The sequence below is a fragment of the Falco cherrug genome, chromosome 5 (assembly GCF_023634085.1).
Source record: "Falco cherrug isolate bFalChe1 chromosome 5, bFalChe1.pri, whole genome shotgun sequence".
In the NCBI taxonomy this organism is placed as follows: Eukaryota; Metazoa; Chordata; class Aves; order Falconiformes; family Falconidae; genus Falco; species Falco cherrug.
In genome coordinates, this window is record NC_073701.1 from 77,520,672 (window position 1) to 77,547,347 (window position 26,676).

At 49.7% G+C, this 26,676-nt stretch overlaps 1 protein-coding gene and 1 long non-coding RNA gene across 13 annotated transcripts; both read right to left on the minus strand.

The window, feature by feature from the left end:
* Positions 1–1,327: 1,327 nt before the first annotated feature.
* LOC102047946 (zinc finger protein 239-like) lies at positions 1,328–14,229 on the minus strand. 12 transcript variants are annotated; one of them, XM_055711931.1, is made up of 4 exons: positions 14,127–14,229; positions 5,269–5,316; positions 3,498–3,775; positions 1,328–2,318 (listed from the first exon to the last, which is right to left on the minus strand). In XM_055711931.1, the coding sequence occupies exons 3-4, from the start codon at positions 3,664–3,666 to the stop codon at positions 1,420–1,422; spliced, it is 1,068 nt and encodes a 355-aa protein (XP_055567906.1). In that variant the 5' UTR covers positions 3,667–3,775; positions 5,269–5,316; positions 14,127–14,229; the 3' UTR covers positions 1,328–1,419. The 12 variants fall into 12 exon arrangements, 10 of the variants coding, with proteins under 10 accessions (XP_055567906.1, XP_055567904.1, XP_055567905.1 ...); XM_055711929.1 differs by having other exon boundaries at positions 1,328–2,321; XM_055711930.1 differs by having other exon boundaries at positions 1,328–2,321; positions 5,265–5,316.
* A 1,358-nt stretch (positions 14,230–15,587) lies between these two features.
* Positions 15,588–26,086, minus strand: LOC129736178 (uncharacterized). Its single transcript, XR_008732453.1, has 2 exons — positions 24,776–26,086; positions 15,588–15,817 (listed from the first exon to the last, which is right to left on the minus strand). It is a non-coding gene; the product is annotated as an uncharacterized LOC129736178 (long non-coding RNA).
* Positions 26,087–26,676: the final 590 nt, after the last annotated feature.

Genomic DNA, 26,676 nt, shown 5'->3' on the forward strand with positions numbered 1-26,676 from the left:
CAATCCCCCCCCTGCAACCACATCGCAGTCCCAGTGCCATTCCCGGCCAGTCCCTGCACCCCAATCCCAGTCCCAATCCCATCCCAGTCTCGTCCTGCATCCCAGTCCTGCTCCCAGTGCCACCGCCATCCCCATCCCTGTGCCATCCGCACCCACTCCTGCAGCCCCATCCCACTCCCTGTCCCCTTCTGCATCCCCATCCCAGTCCTAGTCCCATCCCTTTCCCCTCCTGCACCCCCTTGCTGGTCCCAATGCCATCCCTGCCCCACCCCTGGCCCCTGCTGCATCCCAGTCCCTTCCTGGTTCCTCCTCCACCCCCGCCCCAGCCCTGTCCCCTGCAGCACCCCTATCCTATCGCAGTCTCCCAGTCCCTCCTGCCTAACAGTGCCATCCCAGTACTGCCCCGCACAGCACCCCCATCCCAGTCCCCTCCTGCATTTCCATTCTGGTTCCAGTCCCATCAGCTCCTGCACACCCATCCCAGTCCCAGTCTCATGCTAGTCCCCTCCTGCATTCCAGTCCCATCCTGGTCCCAGTTCCACCCCAGTTCCCAACCTATCTCTGTCCCCTCCTGCACCCCCATCCCAGTCCCACCCCTAGCACCCTCACCACCTCCATACCATCCCAGTCTCCTGGTCCCTCCTGCATCCCACTCCCGTCCCAGTACCCCAGCCTGTCCCCATCCCTGTCTCCCCCCTTGCTGGGCCAGTCCCAGCCCCCTCGGGGTGACAGTGAGAGGGGAGCACCCTGTTCTCCCCTTCCCCTTTCAGTGGGAGTCCCACTGGCTACAGCCAGCGCCAGCTCCACATCCTCAGGGATTTATCTGGCATGGGGGGCACCCTGCTAGCCCACCTCCCATCCTGTGTGGGGCCCAGGCCTCCAGGAACACCGGGGGTGCTGGGTGCACTCTCTGGGGCAACCAGGGGACCCCAGCACACCCCGCCAGTGTCCCTGCCAGTTCAAAGGAGCCGCACATCCCCCAAATTCATACCTGCGTTGTGCAACAGCCACTTTTTGGGATGACCCCCCTGCCTCGTTCCTGTGTGTCCCGCCCGCAGAATGATGGCTGCCACCCCCCTCACCACAGTGCCTGGCTGGGGGGGGGGATGGTGGGCCACAGCCACTGCTCGGCAAAGGCCCCAGGGGCAACGCTTCACCCCGCATCACACCCCAACTCCAGGCATACCGGTGGTCTCTGCTGCAGATTTTATTTAAAAAAAATGGTGGGGAGGGGGCTGATGGGGGGGGGGGGGGGGGGGGGCTGGGGGGGTACAACCACCACTCAGCAAAGCCCCTGGGGGGTGACACCCCTGCCAACTCCAGGCACTTTGGTGGCCTCTGCCGCAGATTTAATTAAGAGAAACAGTGGGGAGGGGGCTGGTGGTAGTAGGGGCGAAGGGGGTGGCAGGGCACGGGGCATCAGAGGGACTTGCCGTGCTGCAGCTGCCAGTGGGTGATGACGTTGGAGCTCTGGCTGAAGCTCTTGCCGCAGTCGGGGCAGATGTAGGGGCGCTCGCCAGTGTGGATACGCTTGTGTTTGGTGAGCGCTGAGCTGGTGGTGAAGCTCTTGCTGCACTCGCAGCAGCTGTAGGGCCGCTCGCCACTGTGCACCCACTGGTGGGTGCTGAGGTGGGTGAGCTGGCTGTACCCCCGCCCACACTCCCCGCAGCGATACGGTTTCTCTGCTAAGTGTGTCCGCCGGTGCCGGAGGAGGTAGGAATTGGTGGAAAAGCTCTTCCCGCAGTCGGGGCAAGCGAAGGATTTGTCGGCACAGTGGGTGCGTTGGTGCTTGGCCAGCAGCGAGCTGTCGGCAAAGGCTTTGCCGCATGCTGGGCAGGGGTAGGGCCGCTCGCCCATGTGAGCGCGCCGGTGGATGGTGAGTGCTGAACAGTCCCGAAAACTCTCGCTGCAGTCGGGGCAGTGGTAAGGGCGCTCGCCGGTGTGAAGGCGCTGGTGGCGGGTGAGGTTGGAGCTGCTGCCAAAACGCCGCCCACACTCAGGGCACAGGTACGGCCGCTCACCTGTGTGCATCCGCCGGTGCTTCACCAGGTCCGAGTTGACATTGAAGCTGCGGCCGCAGTCGCGGCAGGGGTAGGGCCGCTCACCGGTGTGAAGCCGTTGGTGGGTGAGGAGGTTGGAGCTCTGCCCGAAGCGGCACCCGCACTCAGGGCAGGCATAGGGCCGCTGGCCCTGGTGGCCACAGCAGTGGGTCAGCAGGTTGGAGCGGAGCCGGAAGCTCTTGCCGCACATCTCACAGGCATTGGTGCCACTACTGTGCCCCGGCTCATGCTCCTGATCCTCAACCTCCCGCCCGTCACCTGCTGGGGGACATGGTGCTCAGGAGGGGAGGTGGGTGCCAATCCCCCCAGCTCGCGGGGATGAGTGTGGAGCCCACTCCCATCCTGGTACCTGCCGCAGCGTCTCCTTGGCTTGCTTCTGCTGCGGGGCCACAGGTGCCAGGGTCCATGCAGGGACCCTTTGTCCCCTGGGGAGAGAAACTGCTGGGGGGGGGGGCAGGGGGCACTAGCCAGCGGAGCTGGGGTCTGCTGGCAGCGCAAGGCAGGTGACAGGCAACGTGTTACCCCTAAAGCCTAACGGGGCCAGCAGGGGGCTGGGGGGGAGCGCACACACACACACAGCAGCCCAACGACCCCCCAGCCTCAGCACCCTCCATGGAGGGGGGGCCTCCACCCATCAAGGCACAAGGTGGTGTCTGTGCCTACCCCAAGGGTCCCCCAGGCCCACCCAGATGGGTGGGTGGCACAGGAATGGGCTGTCCCCCCTACCTCCTTACCCCACCCCACCCCAGGACCCCCTGCCAAGATCCAAGCACCTCACACCCCTCATCCCACAGCACCATGGCCGCCCCTGGCCACCTCCCTCCAGCACAGCGCCCACAGCAAGGGGCTGCCGGCACCCGGGGGCTCCCTACATGCTCCCCCATGACACCCTCCTCTCCCAGGACTCTTTTTGCTCTGCAGCTGCCCCAAACCTTCTCCAGATTCCCCAAGGCAGGGGGGCTGCACTCTGCCCCGAGCACCCCAACCTCCCCCCAAGCCACTTTGTTTCTCCGCTGGGGTGCGAGTCACAGCGCTTGATGCGGCTGCCACGCGTCTTTTTTATTTTTTTAGTAATTTTTTCACCCCCCGTCGCACTTTCCACCCTTCGGGACACATTTATTATCTGTTATGGGGGCTGCAGGGAGAAACCACGGTGCCTGGGATCTGCCAGGGGTGATTTCCAGGGAATAACTCGCCCCGCGGCTGGGAATAAAGCAGAGAAGGACTTTTATGGGATTGAACCTACCCCGTGGCACGCACGGTCCTGATGGATGCAACCAGCAACAGCAGCGCATTTTCTTTTTCAGACAGAAAATTTTTGGTGGTACCACATTTAACAAACCACCTTCCCTCGTCATTTTGTAGAATCCTAAATTATTTACCTCTTTAAAAAACAGGTTTGTGTTCCACGCAGCCAAATTAAGTTTAATTACGGACCTGGAGAGGTTGTGGGTGCGACACTGCAGCGAAGGAGCGCATCGGTGTCTCTGGTAGCTGGCTCCACATCTGTTTGGTGCTGCCGTCTTACCTGCTGCACCCACAATGCTTCGTTCCTTCCTTCCTCGGGGAATTTGATTCCCAGAAAATAAAAAACACAGGCTGGCATGGTCAAAGTGCGAAATCCTGTAGAGAACGAGACACGCTGGGGTGCTTCTCCGACCTCTGGGCACACTGCATTTTTCCTGGGAATTCCGACGTCCCTGCTCTTTATTTATCTATATAATAGAGAAGAGATACATACTGTAAATCTTAATTTTTACTCTTTGTTATTCACTTTAACGCGCCTAGGATATACACTTAAATAACAGAGGAGTCTTTAGGGGTAAGCAGTAGCCAGACTCAAGGCACCACACAAAACTTTACAGGCAGCGACTCCTCACGATTTATATTATTTTACATTATTTTAGGTTATAAAATCACCAGTGGCAAAACATAAATAATAAAGGGCTAATCAGGATTAACATCGATAGAGAAACAACTCTAGTTAGTATTAAAAAAAACAAATCACAGGCGTTAGTTAATCCCACTCAGTGGTAAAGCGACGATTACAACACCAAGGGTACGAACCAACAAAGGAAATTTAGGGATGAGTCACAACAAAATTTCATTGTTGCCATGACTCAACAAACTGGGGGGGGGACAGGGACGGTGAGGACAGTAATTAGTCCTTAATTAGCATTTGGAATTCTAGATAAATTCCAAAAAATTAGCAATCCTTTTTTCAAGACAGAAAACTAGCGGAGAGTCTAATTCGAAATATAGCCGCTGTGTTATATATAACTGCGGGTGTTAATGACTCCCAAGGAAAGTACAAGGTGATTATTTGCTCCTGAAGTAAATAATTTTCCAAGAAAAATAAGAAAGTTTTAGATTTTAAAATGAAAATAAAGATTTGGGAAGTGAAGTCGGTGTGCTTAATAACTACAATTCTAACGCAGCTCTAAGTTCACTGCAGCTCCTGCTTGTAACCCAGATATTAATCGAAGCTTTAGATTTTTAAATAAAAAGAAATAAAACTGAGTAATTCAATAACGGACACAGTCAAATATTAAGAAAATGGTGGCAACGGTTCTCAACCAGAGTTAATAATATTAAGATTGAGATTGAAAATAAAATTAGAAAGCGAAGAGAACGTCGTGACCAGCCCAATTTAAATGCACATGGTTTGGGGGGATGGAAATAAACGCCCAAACAAGCACGAATTACTTCCGAGGGGAGCGAGAGTAAAGCCGATGCAAATTACATCAGCATACGCTGCAGTTTAATCGAATTTTTGTCAACGTTTAGATGCTTATTGGGGGTCATTAACGTCCCCGGCACGTTTACCAGCCACAGTGTTTGACCGAAGGCTGCAGCCCAGACGAGACATGAATAAACAGCGAAATAATGACGATGAGTGAGGATCGGCCTTCCCTGGGCGCCGGCCTCCCTCCCTCCCGTCCTTCCTTTTCCAAGGACACGCCACCGCACTCATCAGGGAAACGCAGATATAAACCGGTACCTATGTGCACCCACACATCTACATAGGGAAGAGAGGAAGGCCATGGAACTGAGGCGAAAAGTAAAAAAAAAAAAAGCGAAAGAAAAATAAAGAAAAAGAGAAGCTAAAGACACACACAAAAAAATCGAAATGCAGAAAGAAAGCGCAAAAGGAAGAAGAAAAAGAAAGAAGGGCATTAAGAGAAGAGGAGGGGGCGCACCCACCTACCTTTGGCCTCGGTCCCGCTCAGAGCGTCGCCGCCGCCGCCGCCTCCTCCTGTAAAAAACTATGGACTAGGGTATTGTTTATTAAGATTTATGTTAAGCCCAATGTAAAGATTAGGCAGCAAAAGATAAGATCACCGCCAGGTGTCCAGGATGCCGCTTGTGAAAGATAAGATCACCACCAGGTGTCCAGGATGCCGCTTGTGCGTATGAATGAAGGGCCAACACCTCCACTACTTCATGAACACGAAAGTAAAAGAAAAAAAAAGTATAAAAAGGGACTGTTTGAACTGCTCAGTACGGCAGTTGGCGGAGCGCAGACTCCCCTGTCGTCCAGCGCTGTTTTTGCTCATATTCTACTTGCTATAATTAATAAAAATTTTAATTGGATTATGATCTATTGTGGTCTCAATTTATAACAATTCTGGTGCTATGACTCGGATAAGGAACGGTGGGCTTTGGTCCTCCGGGGAGGCGCCCCGCGACTTTTCGCGGCCCCACAACCAACAGCTTACTCCAACCTTACCGACGAACCTAAATTCTAGAATAATGAGCAAAGGAGAAACCGGTAAAATCCCATAAAAATTCTGTGCACGGGAGTCCGGACGAAGACGCAGGACGCGTAAGTATATTGCGAAGTTTTTCGCGGGTTTGCCGTTCGGGCGGGATTGGGTTTCCTGGAATATAACGAGTGAGAGGTTCGATATACTGAACCAAGCGAGTGCGGACTCTTAAGTACTGCGTCTCCCATCTCCCGCGAGGGACTGGGCCAGGAACAAGGGGAGCGAGTGAGTGTATGTTTGTGGATATTCCAGAAGATGGGGGCGAAGGGCAGCAAGCCTTCGACTCCCATGGGAAGGGTACCCATTGTACCTAAGAATACCCCTCTGGCATATATCTTAGACAATTGGAGATATTTCCCTGGAACTCTAGGGAAAGATAAGCGGAAGGTGATAGAATATTGTACTAAGATATGGGGAGGGAAGAAAATTTCTAAAAATGTCTTTTGGCCAGCCTATGGGTCAGAAGAAGATTGGGTAAGACAGCAATTAAACCTCTGGGTTAATAATAAAAAACCCCTTAACCCGGAGGAGAGTCGATATGCGGAAGTGTGGCTAGAAAGACCGGGAGCTAGACTTTACCCACTGAATGAAATAAAAACTAAACAAAAGAAAAAGCAGGAAGAGTTAGACGAAACCCTTCTAACCCCCCCTCCTTACATTCCTCCTCCTGCTCCTGCAGAGGTCCCCAGAGCGCCCACTCCCCCACCAGAGTCGGAACAAGGGTCTCCCCCTCTTCCTAGACGCGTAACTAGAAGTCAAAAAGGGGCAGCTCAGATGTACCCCCTAAGGGAAATACCCATGGGAGGACCTCAACCTGTGATTGGATATATTTCCGTACCCCTAAACTCGGCTGACCTACGAGATTTTAAAAGAACCGAGATGGGAAACTTAATTGAGGACCCACTCGGAGTGGCAGAAAGATTAAATCAATTTTTGGGACCAAACCTTTATACTTGGGATGAGATGCAATCTATCCTTGGTCAATTATTTACTACCGAGGAAAGAGATATGATTAGACGAGCAGGAATGAGACTGTGGGATGCTCAGCATGCCCAGGGACCCCAAGCAGATGTTAAATGGCCACTCCAAAGACCTAATTGGGATAATCAGGATCCAGTGCATAGAACTCATATGCAGGACCTGAGAACTATAGTAATTCAGGGGATTAGGGAAGCAGTACCCCGTGGCCAGAATATCAATAAAGCATTTAATGAAATGCAAAAGAAAGATGAAAGCCCTACTGAGTGGCTGGAACGACTGAGGAAAGCCCTTCAGCTGTACTCTGGGGTAAATCCAGACGACCCTTTAGGGCAAGCACTCCTCAAAACTCAGTTTGTGGCAAAATCATGGGAAGATATCAGAAAGAAGATTGAAAAGTTAGAAGACTGGCAGAATAGAGGGTTGGATGAATTATTGAGGGAAGCTCAGAAAGTCTATGTAAGGCGGGAAGAAGAGAGCAGCAAGCGACAAGTAAAAATGATGGTAGCAGCAGTCAGAGAGGATTGCAAAGGGCGAACTGGTGAACACAGATCTGCTGGAACGAAACAAGGGAACGTAGTAGTAAAGAAGGAACAGAGATGTTGTTTTTATTGTGGAAAGAAGGGACATATAAAGAAGAATTGCAGAGAAAGGATCAGGGATGAGGAAATACTGAAAACAGAATAGGAGAGTCAGGGGCTCTATATCTTAGGGGACCGGAGTCATCATGAGCCCTTGATAAAATTAAAAATAGGTCCCCATAAACAAGAGTTCACCTTTTTAGTAGACACTGGGGCTGAAAAATCAACTATTAAGCAAATACCTGAGGGATGTAAAGTTTCCCCTGAAAAAGTACAAGTAACTGGGGCAAAAGGAGAACCCTTTAAAGTAAGCAAAATCAAAAATGTGGTATTCGAAACTGAAAATAAATTTGGAATGGGTGAACTCTTGCTCGTCCCTGAAGCAGAATTTAATCTGTTAGGACGAGATTTAATTGTTGAATTGCAATTAGAAATTAAAGTAAAAAATCAAGAGCTAACAGTGTCTGCTTATCCTTTGACCGTGGATGATCAAAAACAAATTAACCCCTATGTCTGGTACTCTCCAGACACAATTAGTAGACTGGAAATCCCACCGATTAAAATTCAAATTTCCGAACCCCACATACCTGTGAGGGTAAGGCAATATCCTATATCCCTAGAAGGACGGAGAGGATTAAAACCAGAAATTGATCGATTGTTAGCACAAGGAATCTTAGAGCCTTGTATGTCACCCTTTAACACCCCCATTCTGCCTGTAAAGAAACCAAATGGGAAATATCGGCTCGTACATGATTTAAGGGAAATAAACAAAAGAACTATCACCCCGTTCCCTGTAGTAGCAAATCCATACACACTGCTAAGCAAACTAGGACCCCATAACTCCTGGTATAGTGTGGCTGATTTAAAGGATGCCTTTTGGGCCTGTCCACTGGCAGAAGAATGCCGTGATTATTTTGCCTTTGAATGGGAAGACATAGAGACAGGCCGTAGGCAGCAATTGAGATGGACCGTGCTCCCCCAAGGGTTCACTGAGTCCCCTAATCTGTTTGGACAGGCCCTGGAAGAGCTCTTAAAAGAATACCAGGTACAAACGGGAAACGTGCTGTTACAGTATGTAGATGATCTGCTCATAGCAGGGAATAATAAGGAGGATGTAAGGAAAGAAAGCATTCGACTCCTAAACTTTCTTGCACAAAAGGGACTACGGGTATCACAGGAAAAGTTACAATTTGTGGAGGAAAAAGTGAAATACTTGGGGCATTATTTGTTTAACGGCAAGAAGATATTAGATCCAGAGCGCATTAAAGGAATTCTGGAATTACCTATGCCTGTCACTAAGAGGCAAATTCGGCAGGCATTAGGGCTATTTGGGTATTGTAGGCAATGGATAGAGAACTACAGCTTTAAAGTTAAATTCTTATATGAACAACTGTCTAAAGACAATATGCCCAAGTGGACCCCTCAGGATCAAGAGCAGTTTGCCAGTCTCAAAAGGGAGCTAAGCCAAGCACCGGTTTTAAGCCTACCAGATTTAAAGCGGCCATTCCATTTATTTGTTAACATACATGAAGGAACGGCATTCGGAGTATTAACTCAGGAATGGGCCGGACAAAAGAAACCGGTGGCATACTTATCAAAGCTGTTGGACCCTGTGAGCAGGGGTTGGCCGAGTTGTTTACAAATCATTGTTGCTGCTGCCTTATTACTTGAGGAAACAAATCGCATTACCTTTAACGGAGAAGTTGTCTTATATGCGCCTCATAATATCAGGGGAGTGTTACAACAAAAAGCAGAAAAATGGCTTACAGATAGCCGATTATTAAAGTATGAGGGAATACTTATAGAATCCCCTAAACTATCTTTGAAAACTATTGGAGCAGTTAACCCCGCTGAATTTTTGTACCCAGGAGAAGGTAATGAACTATTGCACAATTGTTTTCAAACAATTGAACAGCAGACACGCATTAGGCCAGACTTAGAAGAAGAAGAACTACAATATGGAGAAGTATTATTTATAGATGGGTCATCACGAATAGTGGAAGGTAAACGATTGTCCGGATATGTCATCGTTAAGTTGGAAAAAAGAGAATTTAGGACAATAGAATCAGGCCCCCTGAGTGCCAGCTGGTCGGCTCAAGCCTGTGAGCTGTATGCATTGTGGAAAGCATTAGTGTCACTAAAGGGAAAGGATGGAACTATATATACAGACTCACGCTATGCGTTCGGAGTAGTGCACACTTTTGGGAAAATATGGGAAGAAAGAGGATTCGTTAACTCACAGGGAAAAGAACTGATACACCCAGAATTAATTCGGCGAGTTCTGGAGGCATTAAAAATGCCGAATAAAATAGCAGTTGTACATATAAAGGGACACCAGCGAGGTACAAGTTACCAAGTTAGGGGAAATAATGCAGCTGATACAGAAGCAAAACGAGTAGCAGGCAATTATAGTACGATTTTAACTATACAACAAATACCTGTTAGTAAAAATTTGAGTTTTGAGTCTGCAGAAAAGGAAAAACTAGAACAAATGGGAGCTAAGGAACAGGATGGTAAGTACATATTGCCAGATGGGAGAGAAGTTTTGCCGAAGGGCATAGCACTTGAAATATTTTCAAAAATACATAGTAAAACACACTGGGGAACCCAGGCGTTAGTTGATCATTTCAATCAACAGTTTGCCTGTATAGGCGTATATAACATAGCAAAGACAGTCACGGCAGCCTGCGAGACCTGTAAAAAGGTTAATCGAAACAACATGAGACAAAAGCCTCTTGGAGGACGTTCCCCAGCATACAGACCTTTCACACACATACAAGTGAATTTTACTGAACTACCCAGGGTAGGGCGTTACAAATATTTATTAGTAATGGTGGATCATTTAACACATTATGTTGAGGTTTTTCCTACCTCCAAGGCAACTGCTAACCAAGTTACTAAAGTGTTACTTGAACACATTATACCTCGATATGGAGTACCTGAAGTAATCGACTCGGACAGAGGAACACACTTTGTGTCAAAAATTGTTAGAGATCTAACAGAAAGCTTGGGTATTAAGTGGGAATACCATACGCCATGGCATCCACAAAGTTCGGGAAAAGTTGAAAGGATGAATGGAGAAATCAAAACTATTTTGACTAAATTAATGATAGAAACCAAATTATCATGGATTAAGTGCCTACCCATGGCACTATTAATTCTCAGAACCAGACCCCGAGCAGATGTAGGAATATCAGCATTTGAAATGGTGTATGGAATGTCCTATAGAATTGAAAGTCCACAAACAAATGTTTTAATTCGAGACCGTGTGATTAATGAATATGTTTCACAATTAGCAGAACATCGTAACAAGCTTTGGGAACATGGACTGATTGTACAACGACCACCGTTGGACTTAAAAATTCATACTCTTAAACCTGGGGACTGGGTATTAGTTAAAACGTGGAAAGAAGAAACTCTAAAACCCAATTGGGAGGGACCTTATCTTGTTTTGCTCACAACAGAAACAGCTGTCCGGACTGCTGAGCGTGGATGGACTCATGCCAGTCGCATTAAAGGCCCAGTGACGAGACCCCACTGGAAAGTAATCAGTACTCCAGGTGATACCAAGATAACATTGAGAAGATAAAGTTATGATAGAGATTTTATTTGATTATTTTGACGCATTACCTTTTGGTATAAAGTGTGTATTATTGTTTACATTTGCTATAGTTATCTCGCTTTTTTATCAATTATATATGGAAGTGTAAGAAGTGTAATTGCTAAGCTCATGCAGCCACACAATATTGAATATAGAAAATATGCTGATGTTAATGATATATGCATTTTGGATATACGAATTAGGTGTAATAATTTGAACTACAATTATTATCCATTTGCTTGTTTTAAATGTAAGATATGCCAGGATAAATGGTGGACACACTGTGAATTCGGATACCCTCCGACAGGAGTTTGTACACAGTATTGGAAAATCCAAAGAACTCTTACTGAGTGGAAATTAAAACAATTAGAGTCTAAACAAGAAATTATTTGAGAAGCCCATGAGTGGTGGGAAATTTTTGCCAAAGGAATAAACTCTCAATATTATTGTTACCACTCCACCGAACCAGTCCCCTTTGTAGCTGAAATCTTGGTTATAAAGTGCAAAAGGGAAGTATTAACCGTGTCTTGCTTTGCCCCATTAGTTAAAGCTGCAAAGTGGGAAGCCTCTGTAAACAGGCAGAAAGCCCAAAGCAGCTGTTCTCCTGAAGAATTCCCTTGCTGCCGAGAAGATGGTACACCTCGTGGCTCGAAGCAACCGAGTCGACGGGCAAGGCAGAGGAGGAACATACTGAGGAGAAAAGAACCAGAACAATGGGATGCAAAAGCAGCAATGGCCGAACTTCCCCAGGACTGGTAAAAATATATTTGGATTGACAAAATTGACAGACACCCTTTTTCCTGGTATACCGTTAGTTTTGTTATTGATAATAACCCAAGCAAATGGAAACCCTCATGAACCTTTTAAATGGACCTTAATCAGGTGGGAAGGACAAGTAACCATTCAGACTCAAGTTACTCCAGGAGCCCCTAGTTTTCTCTGTGCGCTGTGTGATCTCATACTGGTAAAACCCTGCCTGAACAAACATGGATTTTATTTTTGCCCTAGTTCGAACCATGAGAAAGGATACTGTAATTACCCAGGACATTATTATTGTGCCTACTGGGGTTGTGAAACAGTAGCCTCAGACTGGGAGGTTGACCAAGACAAGTATTTATGGGTAGGGTGGGGTCCTTTCGGATGTGACCCACCGAAACATGGAACAAATGGAGGTTTTTTGAATGAGGGTACATGTGACAAAATCTACATTAATGTGACACACCCAGAAGATGCAGGTTGGTTGATAGGAAAAACATGGGGGGCTAGACTTTGGGAATCAGGAACCGATAGGGGAGGACATTTCCTTATAAAAAAGGAACCGATACCTCACGATCCTTTACCAGTAGGACCAAATCTGGTCCTGAATCCACCCACTTTATCTGAAGAAAAGGTTGCCCCCATAATTGTCGTAACCCCTTCTCCAGACTCCCTTTCGAAAAAAACTAATGACACTGTGACTGAATTCTCCTTATCCAGGGATCTAGAGTTGTCAGAATCCAAAGACCCCTTATGGAATCTCATGCAAGCCTCTTATCATGCCCTTAATGAAAGCAAACCAAATTTAACTGAGGAATGCTGGTTATGTTATAATGTTAGACCACCATATTTTGAGGCAATTGGAAAACCAGGTAGGATTCAATGGTCTAATGGTTCGAACCCACGAGAAGGCCCATGGGATGACCAGAGGAACCATACGCAAGGAATTACTATTCAATTAGTAACAGGTCAAGGAAAATGTATAGGTACAGTGCCCGAAAAGTATCAGCCTTTGTGCAACCAAACAGTCACTAACACCAATATAGAGAAACACAAGAATCAAAATGACAAATGGGCTATCCCGACACCAGGAGCTAAATGGGTTTGTTCAGACATCGGAATAACGCCTTGCCTATCCCTAAACGTGTTTAATCAATCTCAGTTTTGCGTACAGGTGATTATTGTTCCTCGACTGATCTATCACACCTCTGAGGAGGTGTTATGCCACTTTGAAGGAGACCTGAATAGACAAAAACGAGAGCCAATTACAGTGGTAACCCTAGCTACACTGCTGATAGCGGGCGGAGTTGGAGCAGGTACAGGCATAGCCTCCCTAGTAAAAGGTCAGGAATTACAAAGTTTGCAGATGGCTGTAGATGAGGATTTAGCAAAAATAGAACAATCCATCCAAAATTTAGCCACTTCAGTAAAGTCTCTATCAGAAGTAGTGCTGCAAAATAGAAGAGGATTAGATCTATTGTTCTTAAAGGAAGGAGGGTTATGTGTAGCTCTCAATGAAGAATGTTGCTCTTTTGCTGACCATACGGGAGTAGTCCAGGACACCATGTCTGAACTCCGGAAAAGGTTAGATCAACGTAAGAAAGATCGTGAGGCGGGCAGGTCATGGTATGAAAACTGGTTTAATATCTCACCTTGGCTAACCACTTTGTTGTCTGCTTTAGCAGGACGACTTATTATGTTGATTCTGGGACTTATATTTGGGCCTTGTATATTACGCTATATTTTACACTTTATTAGAGAACGGTTTGACATAGCTAAATTGCTTATTTTAACTACGAGGTCTAGGGCAAAATATAAGAGTGTATCTATTAATGAGGATGAAGATTGTTGCAAATGCATTATGCCACGTGAAAACTATGCCTATTGTAATTGTGAGGTATTACCTTGTGAGTGTTATGATAAATGTTGGGATTGCGGAAAAAGGTTTGTTCACAGTGCCGAGAATGAAAGCAGCGTGTAATAAACAATAATAGGATAAAAAAAAAAAGGGGGAATTGTAAAAAACTATGGACTAGGGTATTGTTTATTAAGATTTATGTTAAGCCCAATGTAAAGATTAGGCAGCAAAAGATAAGATCACCGCCAGGTGTCCAGGATGCCGCTTGTGAAAGATAAGATCACCACCAGGTGTCCAGGATGCCGCTTGTGCGTATGAATGAAGGGCCAACACCTCCACTACTTCATGAACACGAAAGTAAAAGAAAAAAAAAGTATAAAAAGGGACTGTTTGAACTGCTCAGTACGGCAGTTGGTGGAGCGCAGACTCCCCTGTCGTCCAGCACTGTTTTTGCTCATATTCTACTTGCTATAATTAATAAAAATTTTAATTGGATTATGATCTATTGTGGTCTCAATTTATAACACTCCTGCCCCCCCTCCTCCCCTCCGCTCCCGACCGCCAGTAACAGCCCCAGGGCCTCCCCGCCGCCGCCTGCCACGGCCCCACTGCCCGGCCCGGCCCCGCTGCCCGGCCCGGCCCCGCCCGGAGGGGGGGGCGGGGGGGGGGGGTAGGTTCCCGGTGGATCTTGTCACCCCCAGCGGCCTCTCGGGCACGGAGCGAGGCCGAGGCCGAGGCCGGCTGCCGCAGCGGCCACGAGCGACACCAGCGCCCCCCGCGACAGCGGGCGTGCCGCTCTATGCGCCGGAAGTCCTCCAGCGCACCGGAAGCTCCCCTCAGTCGTCCGGAGCGCACCCTCGATGGGCCGGAAGTCCGCCAAGCACCCGGCCGCGCCCCTCAGTCCTCAGGAAGTTGCGCTCCCTGAAGCAAAGCTGCTCCAAACCAGCAGCAAAGGGCCCCAAATGAACCGCAGCGATAAATACAAGTGACAAAATGCCAGGACGCTGCAGGGACGCCTCTCCCGCCACAACCACCTGTGCACAAGGGCCGCCATGGCTGCTGGAGGTGACGCGGCGTGCCCAGGGGGAGAAATAACCTGTTTGATACCAAAAAATCAGAGATAAATCTCTTTAATACTCGGGTTTTGAGTGTTCGAAAGCAGGCGGTCTTTATTTCCAGCCCTGGATGCACGGGGGATAAGTCGTGCCCAGCACGCATGCTGACTTTGCGCACTCTTTATTTTAATGTGGGCCAAAGGCTCACATGCTGGGCCAAACCCCCTCTCTTTTTGTTACCAAAGCCTCTTTTAGGGCCCAGAGTTTCATTTTTAGCCTTGAAACCCTCACCTGTAGGGCACAAAGCTGCTTGGGTGCTCAAACCCCCATTGTTACGGGTGTAACCCCTCTTCTAGGGCCCAAAGCTTTGTTTTTAGGGTTCAAATCTTTGTCGAGGCAAAAGACTCTCTCATGGTCCGTCCCCTCGTTTTTACGGTCAGCGAGTCACGTGCCCAGCTCCCTGCCTGCTGCCCCCCTTGTGCCTGCATGTCCCGGTGTGCAGAACAGCCCAGTACTGGGAAATTCCTGCATTTGCTGCCATGGTGACCCGGCCGATTGCGCTCTGACTCCATCTTTATCCCTGTGCTGTACTCCAGCGATAAACAGGAGATCCTTGATGCTGTCCACGGGGGAGGTCTGTCATCACCCCCCCGAGCCGTACCATGCTGGGGCCGCCTCAAGCTCTTGCAGGAGGATCAGGGTGATGGGCTTGGGGAGCAGGAGGGTGCTGGGCCAGTTCCCGAAGCTCTTGGCTCATCTGGCCCAACGAGGGCACAGCCTCGGCTCTGCTCACTGCAGCACTCACCGTCCACCCTCCACAACACAGATGCGAGGAGACCCATACCCCTGCGCAGGCAGAACCCCTGGGCCCACATCTTGCCCTTTTTCCGACGGACTGAATACTCAGCCAAAATGAATTCCAAATCCAATGTAAGAATAAATGCAGGTTATTTTATTATATTCCTATTATATTACAATATAAAAAGGGGAAATATCAGGCAATGTGATAGAAGGAAACAGTACTATTTATTATGCACGATGTGAACAAAGAGCAAGAGCAGCAAAGCATCGAATCAGTCCTGCAAAGTGTTAACGAGACTAAGAATAGGATCCTTCACTGATTCCTGCCTAAACATTGGCCAGCCCCCCCCACACCTTTGGCTGGGAGTCCCGTTGCAGCTGGTGCCAGGAGCCTCTCAGGAATGGTTAAAAAATTCCTAGCAGGCGCGTCTACCCATATGTGAGGGTTCTGCCCCGTCTCGCAGCATGCCCACCTTTATAGTCGGTGAAAAACAAAAATAGTTTACACACCTGCTGTATGTATAACGTTTAATATTATGCAAAGTGCAGGTGTGCGCTGTGTCACGATCTGCAAAGTTCACACATGCCAGGACGTTGGCCAGGCGCGACAGAGTTACCGCCATGACACAGCTGCACACTGTATTGTCTGGATGTTCCTGCTCACATCTTGCTTGTTTGGGGGTCTCAGGACAAAACCCACCTACTCATTAGTTGTCCTTGAGCTCCCTGAGCTCCCAAGTGAAGCGAGCCCTGATTAAAAACAAAGGCTTTTTCAGAAGCAGTAATCAATGTAATAAATTTTAACCGCAGCACCCCAAATTCAAGTGACTCTGGGTGGCGGTGGGGAAGTGAGGGGCTCACTGGGGACACGAAGGTCAAAGGGCTCAAAAGCAGCTTTGACCACGCGTAAAAAAAAAAAAAATAGGTGACCGTTTTCCTCAGCCCTTTTCAGGGCACCGTCACCCCCTTGTCCGTGAGCCAGGGGCTTTCCAGCTTGCAAGGTCACCCCAAGGGCACTGAGGTCTGTTGCTCCTTTCTTATCACAGAGGTGAACGGTTGTTGCGAACAATGAAAAAACTCAGTGCTATTTCACAGCTTTGCCGTTTTGTTTGTCTCTTTTCACAGCTCCCTGCATCCTGAAGACGGAGAGATTTCTGCAAAAGAAGAGAGGCTCTTCTCGAACAGTACCGCCATGTTCTGGAAGCTCTTTGTCCGCATGTAGACCTTTCTGCCACCTCGGTGGGTGCTCTGAGCACCTCCAAACCCTGATCGCTCCATCCTGGAGATCACCAGTCTGGTCTTCAAACGCGTGGTGTTGTGTCAGCCCAGACCCTTAAAACATATAGGGCATCACGTGGGGAATTGTGAAGTTGTATCCCGCTAAGACTGTATACTGTGGGTCTTTCAGCACCGACCAGAACCTTTCAGGTCTTGATTGTAGTAATTGTGCTGCCTCGTCTCTTGTTGGCAGCGGAGTCATGACCTTGTAGGTGATCTCCTTGGGCATCCAGGCTTCCGGGCTCATTGATGAATTTGTTTCAGTGTTGAATTTGCTTCCAACAGGGTATATTTTTTCTCCTTGTCTTTGCTTGTGCCTCTGCAGTCTTGCTGCTTGTGTTTGGTTCGGCTTTGCTGCTTGGCCTTTGGCTGCAGGTTTGCCTTTGGATTGGCCGCTCACCAGCAACTTTTTTCCAGACACGGCCCCGGGGATCCCTGGCAGCTGCCTGGAAGGACATAACACAAGGACTTTGCCCGAGGCCATGATGGCTTCGGGGCTACATCCTGCCCTGCAAGCCATGTGCCTCTTGGCGCAGCCTCCGGCAGCTCAGGAGGGGAAATGCCCTCCCCAAGCCGGCACCCTCAGCTGACACACAGCTGTCCCCATGTCCCCAGGCCACACCTGTGCTCTCATGAAGGGGAGGAGGAAACCCCCCCCCCCTTTGAAATGGGGGCTCCCCTAGCCCCATCGCACTGCCCTGTGCTGCTGTCAGGCAGTGATGAACCCAGTGAGGGTTTGGGGCTCTCACCGGGTCGGCAAATAACCCGATGCAGATGCTCAGTCCTGAGCCCCCAGACTCACCTAGCCTGGCGCTTCGTCCTCTTATTCATCGCCGCCTTATTGTGGACTTCCTCCTGTTTGTTAGTAACCGAGCTGGAATCAGCAGGCAAAGGCACTTCAGGAAGTCCCGCTGCAAATGGGAAGGAGAAACCTCGTCAAGAAGAGCATCACCGTGATGCTCCCAGTCCCAGGGACATGGAGCGGTGCTCACATCTCATCCCAAAACATCCAAGGCAGCCGTTCTGCTCTATCCACTGCCTCCCCAATACCAGCAAAGGTGATATGAATCACTTAGCATAACTTGGCGTTAGCAGCTGGGAAGCCTTGGCTGCAAGCTGTGAAAGCTAAAATCTTTGGATTTACACCCACATTTTTCCCTACTTGGACAAAAGGAGGCCTCGAGACAGCTGCTTTTATCAGCATAAGGCTTGAGGAAAGCGGGTGAACCCCTGTCTGCTTTCACGTGGAAAGGATGATGATTAACCTGTGCTCCATCGCTCTGGGGATTTGCTTATTCCCCTACTATTTTTTCAAGGGTTCTTGGAAATAAAAGGTGTAGAATTAGCAGGCAAATCTGCTCTCATTCGGGACATGGATTACTCGGTGCTGGCCAGTAAAACTAAAGATGTGTCCTAGGAGCTGTCTGCATACAGGCTGTACTAGCAGACACCGTGCATCTCCCACCAAGTTATGGCTGGCTTGGAAGGAGGTTTACACCGAGAGAAGGACAGGCTCTGATAAATCCCGAGCAAGTCAAAACTACGTGCAATATTCCTCCCCTCGTTTCTAAGAAACGCAAGTCCTCCTTGAAGCGGTACGGGTTATGCCGGCTGTAATAAATTAATCTATCAAGATCCTGCCTGAGATTCTGCTTGGGGGATCCTAGGGTTGAGCAAAAAGGGAAAATATCTGCATGAGTGCATGTGTGGAGTCGAGGCAGCGTGCCCGTTGGATCAGTGGCCCGCCATGAAGGGTCTACAAAGTCTCAGGTGGTAGAACTTGACGCCTTGAGCGTGCACCAAGTTCCTTTTCCCCAGCAACCAGCGCTCACCGGGCTCCTCGGCGAAGGCACTGGTAGCGCTGGGGTTTGGAAAAAGGGGAGGTGGGTGATGTAGGCAAGCCTCTTTTGGAGAGGGAATGTTAGGTCATTTCCAAGAATCCGAGCATCCTGGCCCACTCCCAAAGCCAAGCTTGGGAGAAGAGGCCGTGCCAATGTGGCACGAAGCTTTGGTGCAAGCATTTGACCATCATTGCTGTGGATTTTCCTACCGGAAGCCGCTTGCCCATGCTACGGAAAAGAGCCGGGAACTGCCTTACCTTTTGTGTGTTGCCTGATGGGTGGCAAATCCTCTTCTTTCTTCCACATGTCCTCACCAAGGGCACGCCTCAAGACCTTGAGAGGGTGCCTGGACTGAGATTTGGGCACAAACTCCAGTTCAAACCTGGTGACAAAGAGGTGACAGTGGCATGACCAAAGGCACCACCAGCCCTTTTTGCTCTGCTCCCAGCCAGAGCTTGGCACCATTGTAAAAGGTGTTTTTCCCCCCCCCAAATCATCCATTCCCCATCCCCAGGGAGCATCCCAGGAAATGGGGTCGCCCAGGAAAGGTGTCCCGGTGTCCTCAAATCCTTCCTCCATCCCATCGTTTGCAGGAATGACAACAGGGCAGAGCCACAGCAGGACCCCCGTGGTCACTTGGGGAAAGGACTCACTCAGGAAAGATGATGACACGGCTGGTGCGAGTCAGGGAAGAAACAGGTACCATCCGGGACACCACCATGTCCAGCAGCTGGGGAAACTGCAATGGAGGAACACGGAGATGCCAGGACATCCTCGACGTGACCATGACACTCAATCACGGAGGAGTTCAGGGCGGCATGAGCCGCTGGAGCCACAGGGAATCCAAAACACTCACTATGAGTGCAGCCATTCTGAGGTTTGTCTTCCCAGATATCTCTTCCAGGAAATCATAGTAGAATCTCATTTGCACCATCCTGTCTTCAATGAGGAGCACCCCAACATCTCTCAGGACAAGTGCAATGCTCTTCCCCTTCGCCAGGCAGTGAGACAGGAGGGACATGGTGCCTAGGATGCATCCCTCCACTTTGCACCGGGACACGTGGGCATCCGTGGCCACCTTGGCATATTTCACAGGCTCCAACACCTTATTGTCTGGAAAAACCACACGAGAGGGATGAAGGCGCTCACCCTGCAGCCCTCCCCGAGGGATTCTTACTGCGCGTGTCCTGTTTGCGGACCAGCTTCACAGAGGGGCCAGTTTGCTTCTCATCAAGGGATGTGATAACTCCCATCTTCACCCACACCATGCAGTTGTTGTCCTACCAGACAGGTCATCCTCGTTGTCCATGAGGTTGTGGATGTCTCTGAGGGTCCTGGACAGGCGAAACACAGGCCTCTGGATAGTGACAATCTCTGTCCCAACCTGCTTCTGTGCGGGGACCACGTCAAAGGAGCCGAGGGTGGGAATTCGTACCCCCTGGAGCAGAGAAGAAGGGCGTGAAGGGTGAAGAGGGAAGAGCTGGGGGATGGCTCCACCCAGGGATGGTACCTCGGACCCTGCCACCTCCCGCTCTTTGGAGGCACCAGCTGGGACAGTGGGGAGAGCTTTGGGGAGGAGATGCCGAGTCCTCTCCTTCCTTTTCCTCCTTGGAAAAAGCGGGACTTGGGGGCAGAAGCCACTCAAGGGCATCCAGGGTTCTCCAACAACGGATCAGCCTTGCAGTAGAAGACTACCTAGCAGAGGTGACACCACCCTTGCCCGAGCCCTGTTTTCTCTCTCAGTGGGGATTTTGTGGGGAGTTCCCTGCTTTTTGAGGAGGGAAGGAGCAACTGCAGCCCAAGCTCCACGGCCACGGGATCCCCCCAGCTTCTCTAGGGGGATGAGGAAGATGCGGGTGTCACTCTACCTTGTGTAGCAAGAGCTGTTGTTGGATGTTGCTGGCCACTGCGTCCCAGATGGCTGTTTGCTCTGGAAAGCAAAGGAAAACCAGGTCACACTCTCTGTCTGCTGGCTCTGCCTGCGTCCCACCCCCACAACGCCACAACTCTCCGTCCTGACAACACTCCTGTAGTGGCTGTGGGTGCTTGTACCTCTGGGGGTGATGCTGGGCATCATGAAGATGGGCTTCATCCCATCCCAGAAGTCCATCTTGTTTTGCCTTATGCTAGCGCCTCACTGCTTTGTGGCAACAGCCGTGTAGGAAGCTCTTCCCTGTGTTCACCCCAGAGATGCTCCTCCAGAGTGTGGGAACAACCACCCTACGCCCCCTTTTGTACCCCTGCGTGGCCTGTGTCACAGACCCGGTGTGACATCACAATGATGCCGCCGCTGCTGACTTCACCATCCAATGTGAAATGGTCAGCAGTCACCTGCTGCCTGCTCTGACACAAACCTTTTGCCTGCTGTGACATTGCTGCTGATGAAGCAGTTTTAACCACATGAGTAGCCGACTGAGAGCAAAAGGACAAGCACCAAAAGCGGGCCAAACACTGGCAGCGAAATTTCATAGGCGCAGAGTAAAGGGACAAAGGGAGGATTAGAGTGACCTCTGTCGAGGCTGAGCTCCCCTCCTTACAGTCAGGCTCCAGCAAGCACTTGGGACCAGAGATCAGATGGCAGATGGGCTGACAATGGAGTCTGGGGGCGTTTCTTCCTCCTCCTCCTTTTTTTTCCTGCTAGCTGCCCTTTTCTTCCTGTTATTCCTGGGGGGGGTTGTCCCCTTTTAATTATTTTCCTCCTCCTCTACTTCTTACTTGCCCTGCTTTGGTCTTCCTGCTCTTTTCCTTCTGCTCCATTTTCCTCCCCCTCCTCCTCTTCCAAGTTCTCTTCTTAATCTTCCTCCTCTTCTGCATCCCGTTTCTCATTTTCCTCGTCCTCCTCCTCCTCCTCCTCCTCCTCTGTTCCTTTTCTTCCCTTAGCCCATGGACTGCCCCTGTAAAACATCCACCAAATGTCCACAGTTGATGAGGTCCATGATTCCAGGCCCCGCCTCGACAGTGGTCACTTGGGATAGGAAAAGAAGGGCATTTTGTGGAGTTCCTGGGCACCAAAGCCTGCTCAGATCAGAACCTAGAGGTTCCCCTCCCTTCCAGGGTCTAAAGTGTCATTTTTAGGATTCCAGCCCATCGTTTTGAGGGTCCAAACCCTTATTTGTAGGGTCCAACCCCCCCTTTTAGGTCTCAAATCCTCATTTGTAAAGCTCAATGCTTAGCTTCTGGTGCTGCAATCCTCCTTTTGACCTCCAAGAAAGGTACCGCTCCTATTACCTTGTTTATAAATACTGGGGCTCAAGTAAGTTTTATGACTTTTCAGTTTCCTAAGGATTAATGCTACTGCATTGTAACAGATTGTGAATTATGACAACAGAGGATTTGCCACAATTCCCTCATTTGAAGGGTTTGGCCACGCTTTGAAGGGTGGAAAATGATCCCTGATCTGGGAATATCCCAGGAAACATCTGGATTATGATCAAGAAGGGCCTGATTTGAAGTTCCGTCTCTATCCTGGTGGAAATATAGAAAAAAAAGAACAGAAAAATGCCATTTTTATTCTCCCTCAAACCCACATGGACTTTCTGAGTCTGGTTCTGAGCTGCAAGGCTACCCCACGGCAGGGCTGGTCTAATACCTCTTGGAGGCATTTACTTGCTTTTCCTGACATTTGTTGTCCACCAAACCAAGACGGATTTATAAAATATTTCAGTCCTGTCTGCATTCATGTCCAAGAAACTGCTCCATCCAACTTTCAGCTCCAAGCCAGTTGTTGTCACTGGGAAAGGCAGGCTGAAATCTCTGCAGAAAATCCCACTAGCTTCAACAAAACCAAAATTTACGTGCACAAGAAAAAACAACCCCCAAACTCCCAACCGAGCTTCCCAGCTGGGACACGACTGTGCCAGAACATACTCAGATACTTTCAGAAATCACGATTTTGTGCTTGTCTCCTGCACGCTGATGGCAAACAGGGGCCAACACGTTGTGAGCAGCGTTCAACCAATTTGGATCTAAGCCAGCCTTTTCTGCCCAAGCTATTGAGATTTTTGGCTACAACAGCCCCAGGTCTGGACCCTTTTTCAGTCATCTCCAAGGTCCCAAGAGTGGCTGCTGAGGGTGATGGTGCTGCGAGGATGCTGCAAGTCTGCACAGGCTTGAGGAACAACTAGAACCCAAGACCGTGTGAAATAAATCCTTTGGGGGATATTAAATTCAAGGACATCCCGGTCAGCTCAGGAAGGGAAGCTGGGAAAGTATCGCAGGGTGCTTGTCTTGCTCTGCTGCTTTTGTTTAAGTGTCTTGTGTTGGCTCTGTTGGAGGCTGAACCTGGGGCTTGCAGGAGTTGGTCTGAGCCAGTACAGCCATTTCTAAGTTTTCTGCATTTTAAGAGCTCAAGGAAGGTCTCCTAGAAAAAGAAAAGGGTTTCTTTGTCTGATGGGGGGGGATGGTTGATGGGAAACAGCTTTGGTTTTGCTGGGAGAAGTCCCCCATAACTTGTCACTTTTTCTCCTGGGAGAGGTCCCCATGCCCAGAGGCAGCAGATGTCCAACGGCAGCTCCATCACCCAGTTCCTGGAAATTGTAGATGCACGGGAGCTGCAGCTCCTGCACTCCTGGCTCTTCATGGGCTGCTCTTCTGGACAATGGCCTCATTATCAGTGCTGCAGAGTGCAACCACCACCTCCACACCCCCATGTACTTCCTCCTCCTCACCCTCTCCCTCCTCTACCTGGGCTCCATCTCCACCACTCTCCCCAAATCCCTGGCCAGTTCTGTGTGGGACACCAGAAAATCAGGAGGTAGGTGGCTGGGTGTGTGAAAGGGAAGGTGTTAGAGGATCGTTGTTTTAAAATGTTGACAGCTTCCCGGCCTGGATGAGGCTGGCTGCCTCGCAGCATAAATAAAAGAAAAAAAAAAAAAAAAAGAAGAAAAAAATAAAAAGCTGTGCTTGTTCTTCTCAGCTCAGTTTTCCCCGAGCAGAGGCCATTTGGGACAATAGCTACAGCAATGAGGGACAAGAGATGCCCCCTCAGCAGAGCAGCTGGTGGGATCAAAGACTCCCCCGCCCTGTCCTTTTTGGGCAGCAGGATTAGGGCAGCAGGATGAAGGATGCTCTTTGCAGCAGCAAGTGAAGGTGACATGGCAGGGGGGAGCAGTATCAGCAATGACAAAGCTGCTTTCCAAGTGGGCGAGGGGGCTGCATGTTGGGGGCAGCCCAAGGGCTGGGGCCATCCAAGAGGGTGGGAGGATACATCCATCCCCATGATGTGATGCTCCATCTTTGCAACATGTCACCATAGTCACTGGATGTTCCCATCTGAAGGCAAATTACAGCCTGCCAAGCCTCCATTCCCAACACCCCCAAAACCTGCCCTCCACCCCCAGTTGTTCTCCTTGACGCTGACAGTAATTAAATTGCACTGAATCAGTGACGTTTGATTTGCAGAACCTTTGTGTTCATTTGAAGGGGAGTGGGATGCCCATTCCTTGGCATCCTCATGGCCAGGGGAAGCTAGCGAGACCTCCGAGCCAGGCGATCAGGCATGACTTGAAATAATTTGTCAGAGTTGGCTTGTATTCATAAATAATCCCTTTTAATCGTTTTCCTGGCCAGAAAATGGAAAGAGCAGAGCTGGAATTCGCATTCATTTCTCTGCCTACAGCCTCCCAACCTGTTCAGAGTAAGGATTTTCAGCTGTGCACAGTTTTGTGTGCTGAGACAAAAGGAGTGTAGCTGAAGGAGGACTCTCAATGTTTTTGGGGGGCCAGTTTCCCCTCTGCAGGGGTTTCTAGCTCCAGACACAAAGGTGATGATTGCGTCATGGCAGATGATTCCTGCTTAGTTCATTTGCTCGCCTGTTTTAAACAAACAGTAGGTGAGGATTTCCCCACTTGCACATCCCTCACCACAGTGATCAATGTGACGGAGCATCGCCCATTTTCTATTAGAAATCCATTCTGATATTTTGAATATCCCTTTTCCAGGATGCTTTTAACAGGACGTTTCATTCTGCAGTTTAAAATTACTGTTCACTTTGCAGTGATGGGAAGTCTCCAGACACGTTCTCAGGGTCACCTAGACCTGTGAGCAGCCCTGGCCAGCGCAGCACACCCTCAACAACAGAAGGGCACTGCCCTACCGGGGGTCGCTCATCGAATCAGTCCTGCAAAGTGTTAACGAGACTAAGAATAGGATCCTTCACTGATTCCGGCCTAAACATTGTCCAGCCCCGCCCCCCCCCCACCTTTGGCTGGGAGTCCCGTTGCAGCTGGTGCCAGGAGCCTCTCAGGAATGGTTAAAAAATTCCTAGCAGGCGCGTCTACGCATATGTGAGGGTTCTGCCCCGTCTCGCAGCATGCCCACCTTTATAGTCGGTGAAAAACAAAAATAGTTTACACACCTGCTATATGTATAACATTTAATTTAATGCAAAGTGCAGGTGTGCGCTGTGTCATGATCTGCAAAGTTCACACATGCCAGGACGTTGGCCAGGCGCGACAGAGTTACCGCCATGACACAGCTGCACACTGTATTGTCTGGATGTTCCTGCTCACATCTTGCTTGTTTGGGGGTCTCAGGACAAAACCCACCTACTCATTAGTTGTCCTTGAGCTCCCTGAGCTCCCAAGTGAAGCGAGCCCTGATTAAAAACAAAGGCTTTTTCAGAAGCAGTAATCAATGTAATAAATTTTAACCGCAGCACCCCAAATTCAAGTGACTCTGGGTGGCGGTGGGGAAGTGAGGGGCTCACTGGGGACACGAAGGTCAAAGGGCTCAAAAGCAGCTTTGACCACGCGTAAAAAAAAAAAAAATAGGTGACCGTTTTCCTCAGCCCTTTTCAGGGCACCGTCACCCCCTTGTCCGTGAGCCAGGGGCTTTCCAGCTTGCAAGGTCACCCCAAGGGCACTGAGGTCTGTTGCTCCTTTCTTATCACAGAGGTGAACGGTTGCTGCGAACAATGAAAAAACTCAGTGCTATTTCACAGCTTTGCCGTTTTGTTTGTCTCTTTTCACAGCTCCCTGCGTCCTGAAGACAGAGAGATTTCTGCAAAAGAAGAGAGGCTCTTCTCGAACAGTGCCGCCATGTTCTGGAAGCTCTTTGTCCGCATGTAGACCTTTCTGCCACCTCGGTGGGTGCTCTGAGCACCTCCAAACCCTGATCGCTCCATCCTGGAGATCACCAGTCTGGTCTTCAAACGCGTGGTGTTGTGTCAGCCCAGACCCTTAAAACATATAGGGCATCACGTGGGGAATTGTGAAGTTGTATCCCGCTAAGACTGTATACTGTGGGTCTTTCAGCACCGACCAGAACCTTTCAGGTCTTGATTGTAGTAATTGTGCTGCCTCGTCTCTTGTTGGCAGCGGAGTCATGACCTTGTAGGTGATCTCCTTGGGCATCCAGGCTTCCGGGCTCATTGATGAATTTGTTTCAGTGTTGAATTTGCTTCCAACAGGGTATATTTTTTCTCCTTGTCTTTGCTTGTGCCTCTGCAGTCTTGCTGCTTGTGTTTGGTTCGGCTTTGCTGCTTGGCCTTTGGCTGCAGGTTTGCCTTTGGATTGGCTGCTCACCAGCAACTTTTTTCCAGACACGGCCCCGGGGATCCCTGGCAGCTGCCTGGAAGGACATAACACAAGGACTTTGCCCGAGGCCATGATGGCTTCGGGGCTACATCCTGCCCTGCAAGCCATGTGCCTCTTGGCGCAGCCTCCGGCAGCTCAGGAGGGGAAATGCCCTCCCCAAGCCGGCACCCTCAGCTGACACACAGCTGTCCCCATGTCCCCAGGCCACACCTGTGCTCTCATGAAGGGGAGGAGGACACCCCCCCCCCCTTTGAAATGGGGGCTCCCCTAGCCCCATCGCACTGCCCTGTGCTGCTGTCAGGCAGTGATGAACCCAGTGAGGGTTTGGGGCTCTCACCGGGTCGGCAAGTAACCCGATGCAGATGCTCAGTCCTGTGCCCCCAGACTCACCTAGCCTGGCGCTTCGTCCTCTTATTCATCGCCGCCTTATTGTGGACTTCCTCCTGTTTGTTAGTAACCGAGCTGGAATCAGCAGGCAAAGGCACTTCAGGAAGTCCCGCTGCAAATGGGAAGGAGAAACCTCGTCAAGAAGAGCATCACCGTGATGCTCCCAGTCCCAGGGACA

Excerpts from the sequence above, each read along its gene's own strand:
- LOC102047946 (XM_055711929.1), bottom strand. The coding sequence starts at position 3,666 with ATGCCAGCCTGTGTTTTTTATTTTCTGGGAATCAAATTCCCCGAGGAA. Across the intron at positions 2,322-3,497 it reads CGCACCCACAACCTCTCCAG|CAGGTGACGGGCGGGAGGTT; the intron begins GTCCGTAATTAA and ends CATGTCCCCCAG.